Genomic DNA, 7,614 nt, shown 5'->3' with positions numbered 1-7,614 from the left:
CTGCTGCTATCACGATCTGCTTTACTTGCACATCGTGCATGTTCTGGTAAACTGTTCCCTTGCCTCGACCTCTGGCTAGGGAATGATCATCTGATAACTTCGTCCTTCGTACTAGTACCCTTTGAAAGCCTTAAGCAAGCCTTCCTGATCCTTCGACGATGTGCCCCTTTCGGCGGTCTCTGACCACTTGGTCGCCTAAGCTCACATACGGCGACTATGACACAAGCCTGGTGACCGCCGGTTAGACATGCTAGAGATCGGAGAACGCCAACTTAACGATTGGCGACTACACAGACTTCCCGATGTACTTCCCTTCTGTCAGCCAGGTGTTCCGCTCAACACGCCTATATTATCGCTTGCTGCCACGTCATCACTTCCGACTACCTGATCGGTACACAAGCCCCCTAGTTTTAGCTGAGACTTGACCAACGAAAAGACTAAGAGGTCACGTCATTGTCGATCTACGTGGCGCTGGTACGGACTTCCGTACGTCCGTACCCTCTGCTTTTCTGACGCTCCACCAACCTCTTTTTCCATCACTCGACACGTGGCTTCATCAACGGTCGTCTTCAACTGCCGTTTGCGCTTCCGAAAACGTTCGAAAACCCCTTAAACCCTTTGCGCTTCCACTGTTCCATCATCTTTCTTCACTCTCAAGCGTTCTAAGTATTTTCTCTGCGAACCACGAAGCTTCTCGTCACTTTCAATCTCCAACTTTCTTCAACGCTCATCCGATCACAAAAAGGTAACCCATCGTCTTTCGGTTAACTGATGCCGCCAATCCCTTCTGTCAGCCAGGTGTTCCGCTCAACACGCCTATATTATCGCTTGCTGCCACGTCATCACTTCCGACTACCTGATCGGTACAACATTCAAATTAATAAATTTAGTCTTTTAATTTTAAAAAATATTTGAATTTAGTTTATCTGTCATTAGTCACTACTAAATATTAAGCTTGAACATTAAAAGAGAATAAATTCATATATTTAAATTTAAATTAATAAAAAGTACTGGAAGTAAAATCATATTCAAACAAAAAGATGAGCACTAAAAATACTATTTATTTCAGTTGATTAAACAACATATTTGATAAGTGTGAGTTGTTGTAATTTCTCTACATTTTTTAATTTCTATCGATTATAAGAAAATAGACTTAAATCTATTTTTTCTTTTTACAATTTGTAAACTTTCAAATTTTGGTTCTTATAAATTTTTAATTATATATATATATATATATTAATTTTGTAATTTAAACAATTTCGATTCACTATCATTCAATTGTTATCAGAAAATATAATCTTATTTGTATGAATAAAAGTTATTAAACTTTACTATTAATATTTTGGATAGATAAGTAATTGATCTTTCTATTATTTAAAAATACGTAATATTTTTTGTTAGCAGTTATATGACATGTAGATCAAAATTATTTAATTTAGAAAATCAGAAAACCAAATTTTTAATTAAAATTTGATAAAAAAAAAATTACACATTGAGAAAAGTATATAATAGCAAAAGAAGATTTAGAAATAAAAGTACTAAAGACACAATCTTTAAATTATGAAATTATTGTATGAGTGAAAATGGAAGAGACAAATGGGTGGAGTAGCACATAAGCATGTGAATGATGAGACTTAACAGCAAAGAAGAGATTCAAAATCTGCAGTGGACCACGTTGTTTGAACACTTGAGCAAAGCAAAAAAGGCCACGTTCACCCCTACATAAACACACCATTTTTCTTCTTTCTTTTGGTTTCATGTCACAGATACAAATCTCCAGCCACCTATTTCTTTCCATTTGCCTAAATATTTCCCAACACTCCAAACTCTTCTTCAACCAATCTCCTTTTTCCCAACCAAATCTTCCATATCTTTTAAGCCTATCTTTTAAGATATTTTGTGCCATCTTTTTAAGGCTGTCTTTTATTAAATATTTATTCTCTGATTTTTTTTTTTATTATCAAGTACCATTAATTTAACTTTGTTATCAATCTTACAAAAATAAGTCAACTTGATCAGTGTTATTAAGATAAAACTATTGACTTATTGAAATTATAAGTTGGTTTTATAAATCTAAAGAAATTTTGTTTAATAAAGAGATGGGAACTAGATAAATGAGTAGTTGCACCATCCAAAAATTCACAAATGGCATGCTTCTCTGCCTAATGTTCTACTTTTTAATGAAGGTTCTCGAATGTATATGAAGATAAGAAAAAACACTAGTTTTTTTTTTCTAAACTTTCACTTTACAACTAAACTTTCACTTTACAACCCCCTTTGAATAATAAAACCCCTTTTGAATAATAACATATTTTGTTTTTCCTAATAAAAATTAATATAAACAAAGTTTTAAAATAAAATAATAATACAGTTGATTGTGAAATAAATAAAATAATAATATATTTCAAGTGAATGTGAATGCGATGTCTACCTATAAACAATGTTTAGATAAACAACTTTAAAAAATACTATTTTTTTCTGATTTATATACGGTAGTTTTTTTTTCGAAGTTGTATTTGTAACTGAAAAACTAAATCATGTTATTTCCAGAATTTCTAAAGTGGCCAAAAATAATAATACAAAACCAGGGAAAATAATTAAATATTACAAGTATTGTTCAGAGAAAGAAACAAATTATCCATTGATAAATAAAATGACATTCATTTTACAACCATAGGAAATGATTCCTCCTCACAAAAAAGGGTAACTACTAATTCCACAACTTCTATCTTCCCTAATCCCAGCAAGGCATGGATCCAAAAAGACATGCCATGGAGGAATACCTTATAAGTATACTATCACACTATTTGACTTTATCTTCAATGAAATCTTCAATGACTGCATGAAGATATATTGCAGTAAAAAACCCTAGTATATACTGTACAAGGGATGGAATGGAATCAGATGATGGGTTTTGCTTACAAACTGACCACATCATCTCCCAGCAGTGGTCAAGGTTCTCTCTTGGGAGACCTCAGAATTGAGGGTCAGTGAAGGTAAAGGAAGAGATTCTGAACTAGGAACAGGAGCAGGAGCAGTTGCCAACCCTTCATTTGCGTGTTCAGGTTGTAAAGGTTTTGGCAAGGTAAAGGAAAGATCTTTGTTGGCAGCAAGAGCTAGGAGCTCTTTCTCCTCTAACCCTTTGGTTGGGCCCAAGCTGCATCTATCTGGGGAGTGTTTGGCCAATGCGTCTCTAAACTTCTTGATCTGTAATTAAATCAAATTTCATCAGCATCTTCAAATTGAATAATGTTACTAATAAGGAATCTATCATATTACAATAAAGAAACAAAAGTCATGTATTTCAAGATCTCACTATTCAAGTAGTTTGTAAATCTTTGATCTGAGGTTGAAAGAATTCATCATGTCATAATGAACAATTAGTTAAATGCCAATAACACATAACTACTGAGTTAGAGAGGAAAGTTAAATCTCCTTAACAGAACAAAAAACATAGCTGTGCCACCCGATTTCACACATACATTATATGAATTAACCAAATAGGACATAATATTTTCAAACCAGATATGAAATAAAATTGAGATAGCATGTATACTAACCGTGGCATTGGTGCAGCTAAAGCTACATAATCGACCATGAGCACCTCTATAGAAGCGGAAGAAGGGTAGAACATGGACATTGAGGCTATAACACATGGACTTATGCTCCTCATAGTTCACCTGAAGGAATTGAACATCAGGATTCATCTCTGCCAGTTGACATATCTGTCATGACATAAACCAAGGAACATCAGAACCACGAGACACATTAACAGATCATAAAATCAAAAAACGTCATGTGGGTTGTTGATCTGTGAATTGGATCAAGGGGATGACGAATACCTTAGGGTGAAGGGCTTTGCAGCCACCACAACCAGGAGAGAAGAAATCAACCACCACCAACTTGTCCCCTGCGTTTAACAGTGATTCCACAAGGTCTTGGGCCGAAGTCACCTCTTTCATGTTGGGTTGAAGCCCCTTTTCCCACCATTTTTGAACTTTCCCTATTCTAAGGGTCATCTGTAAAATTCCACAGGAAAGGTTCAGAAACCCCGTGAGGAAAACACAAAATCTTGCCCGAATAAAATATAAACATATGTAATTTGGAAAGTTCGCAGGAAAATTAACAAAATTCAAACAAAATCATACGGTTCCTAATTCCTAAAAAGAATAAAAAATAAAACATATTGTAAGGTTACAGGCAAAACTCCACAAGCTCCAAAAACCCCTTTGACTACACAAAATCTCACCAAAATAAAATAAAATATAAGCAATTTCGAATCTTTTCACAAAATTCCCACAAAAAAGCGTTTAATTACCTTTAAAATCCAGGATATATAAAATACACATGACTCAAATGGCCATCTACAATACTTGACAAGAAATTTCCACAAACCCGTCAGAAAAACACAAAATCTTCCCAATAAAAACTAACAAAATAGAAGCAACTTGGAAACAAACATGCCACGCAAATTAACAAAATTCTCACCAACAAAAAGGTTCTAATTCCTTAAAAGATGGAATAGGGATAAAGCAAATTCCATAAGAGGTAGTAAAATTAAAAACCTGAGCAGCAGTTGACGCTCTCAACCGCGAACTGACCCTGTTGGGCTTTCCTCTATTTACACGAAAGAGAAGCTGTTTACCCTGAAACTCAGAAGAAGGGGACCAAGATCTGAGAATCGGAGACTTTAACTTGAGAGAAGGAGACCCTCCGACGCCAGAAACAAAGGTACAAGTATCAGGAACCGTCGACACCCTTCGATGGTGGCGTTGACTACTACCAAGCAAAGAAGAAACGAAACTCGCCTTGGTAAAAACTTCAGCCATTAAATTTTCCTCCGCTTCAAAGCCCACAACAAATGAACAAAGCAGAAAAGATCTCTTGTTATGTTAGGGAGAGAAGAAGAAGAAGACGACGCTGAAAAGAAAAGGGTGCGCAGAAAATAACTTTATCCGCAAGTGATCGCAAATCCACATGTAAAGTTGCGAGCTTGAAATTGAAATTGAAATCGAAATAAACGATAAAATAGAAGTTGAATAAATGAAAAAAAAAAATGAGAGTAGATAAAGTTGAACTGTCGTTCAGTTGACGGCTGTGATGGCGCAACGCGGATATCGACGGCTGCAGAGTGATCATGGCAGACACGCGGCGAATGGCTGCGGTTGCGTAGATAAACGCGATTGGATAAGGGACGTTTAAGGTAGGAGGTGGGACCCGCACTTGAGGTGGAGTTCGCTGTATGTAACGACACGTGTTTAATTTGATCACTGATATTTTTTGGATAATAAAAAGGGCTTTAACCGCTTTTTTTTTTCTCTCACTTCGTCAAATGAATTTCGTTTGAGTCATGATATTTTAATACTTTCACATTTTTCTTATATTTAAATTACAATTTTATAAATTATTATTTTATCATAATTTTTTATTATTATTATAATATAATATTTTATTATGAGTAGCAATTGTCACAGGTAAAAAAGGGTGTCAAAAAATATTTTTCCATTTCGTTTTTCTATTAGATATTTTTTTTCTGTCCAGAATTTTATTTTATTTGCATTTGATTTTTAATGAGATGCTATCTAGCACGGATATATACGCTGAATAGATATTTCACAATGAATTTTAATACCATTTAATGTGAAAAAAATGTATTTGATTATTCCAGTTCCGTTTTAGGTTTTTTACTCGTTGAAAAAATTGTTTAGTTTTAGTATTAGTATTTGATAAATAAATACTTTTTGTAGCTTGTAATGTAACTATTTTTAAACGATGATAGAAGTTGTATTCTTTAAAACCTAAGTTCTAACTTTTTTATATTTTATTTTTAAAGTTTTTTTATTTTTTATTTTTTATTTTATATGTAAAATTAAATTTTATTGCTTTATTTTATTCATCCACTTATAAGATATGACTTCTGTTTTACTGAGGTGAAATTTTTTATTTTTAATCATTTATTAAAGAAAACATGGATGATGATAGCAAATAATTTATTATTGTTTAGATACTTTTATATTACACCATTTATTTTAATTATTATACTATTTATAATATTTATTTTACTATTTTAAGATTATACTTTAACGTATTTCTTTTTCATATTATTTTGTGTATTTTAACTCTACTTTTATTTATTTTATTTAAAATATATTTTTCCATTTAAAAATGCGTTTATTTTATTTTATTTTAAATGTGAATGGAAATACTGTAAGATATAGGACAAGATTAATAACTAATACAAAATACAATACGAAAATATATAATAATTGAAAGAAAAATAAGTATAATTAAAATAATTTATTTATAATTAAAAGATTATAAGAGCTTAAATTTAATTAAATATTAAAATTAAAAATAACTTCAAAATACATTTTATTCAATAAAAAGTAAAATTAATGTAAAACGCGGAATAAATATATCTAATTTTATCATTTACCTTTATAAGTCAGTTTAATTGATATTTTTTTCAAAATTTATATATGGAAAATGGGACGAGGTGGCTGTTGTTGTAAGATAGCTTTAGAAATTAAGAGGTTAATTTTATGTGTATAAATTTAATGATATATATATATATATATATATATAATATTATAAAAAAATTATTCTTATTTATATATAAATATATTTACTAACATAGACTTTTTTTTTATATGAAATATTTAGGATATTAAGTAATAGTTATACGTAGATATGAGTAACGTAAATTTATGTTAGATTTATTCTATAACATCAAAAATTCTCATATATGAATAGATCATAAGGTTTAAATAAGTATAAGAAAAAAAAACAAAAATGTGTAAAATTTATGTAGGATCTGTAAGAAATTATGTAAATTAATTTCTATAAAGTGATTAACATGACTTAAAGTTTGGACTTTGGGCCCAAATATGATTTAATAATAATAATATAATTAAAGATCGATTGGTTAATGTGAGAAATATATATATATATATATATATATGATGATATATCTAATAAAAAACCTACATTTGATGGAGATTGGGAACTAAAGGCTATATGGATATTGCAAATAATAGTTGTCTCACTCATAACCATCACCAAGGTGTGTGACAAGAACGGGATTGCTAAGAGATAGATTGGGACAAATGAGATAAAGTAATTGCTCAATTAGGATCACTCATGCATCAAGGTAAGTGCCTATTCCTTCATGATATGATAAGATCTGTAGTACATTAATTCATGTTTTAATTTACATGTAATATCAGAGCCTCATTGCTCATTTTGTGATTCTCCATTAATGTTTTTTCAAAATCTAAGAACCCTAATTTTCAAATATTCTCAATTTAAGAACTCTAATTTTAAAACTAGGATTTATAGATTAAGGTTTCCATTCCTCTATAATAAATCCCTAATTGTCCTAAACCATCAAAAATCAAAGAACCCTAATTTTAAAATAATCCCAATTGAAGAACCCTTATTTTTAAAATTAAGGTTTATGGATTAAGGTTTCCATTAACATAACCCTAATCTTCCTGCACCCAACGCCATTAACAGTGTTAAAAACCCTATGAACCTATTAGTGGGACTACAAGTCTTCGCCGTTGTCATCCTTCGTTTTTCTGTCACCACCCATAACTGCAGCGGTGCTAGTGG

The 7,614-nt window shown here is 31.5% G+C and overlaps 1 protein-coding gene across 1 annotated transcript; it reads right to left on the bottom strand.

The window, feature by feature from the left end:
- Positions 1-2,574: 2,574 nt before the first annotated feature.
- On the bottom strand, positions 2,575-5,171 carry LOC137813932 (thioredoxin-like 1-1, chloroplastic). Its single transcript, XM_068616424.1, has 4 exons — positions 4,566-5,171; positions 3,843-4,019; positions 3,561-3,725; positions 2,575-3,207 (listed from the first exon to the last, which is right to left on the bottom strand). Exons 1-4 carry the CDS (start codon positions 4,827-4,829, stop codon positions 2,935-2,937), a joined length of 879 nt encoding a protein of 292 aa, XP_068472525.1. The 5' UTR covers positions 4,830-5,171; the 3' UTR covers positions 2,575-2,934.
- Positions 5,172-7,614: the final 2,443 nt, after the last annotated feature.

This window comes from Phaseolus vulgaris, chromosome 1 (assembly GCF_000499845.2).
Source record: "Phaseolus vulgaris cultivar G19833 chromosome 1, P. vulgaris v2.0, whole genome shotgun sequence".
Lineage (NCBI taxonomy): Eukaryota > Viridiplantae > Streptophyta > Magnoliopsida > Fabales > Fabaceae > Phaseolus > Phaseolus vulgaris.
This window is presented reverse-complemented; position numbering and strand designations above follow the sequence as displayed.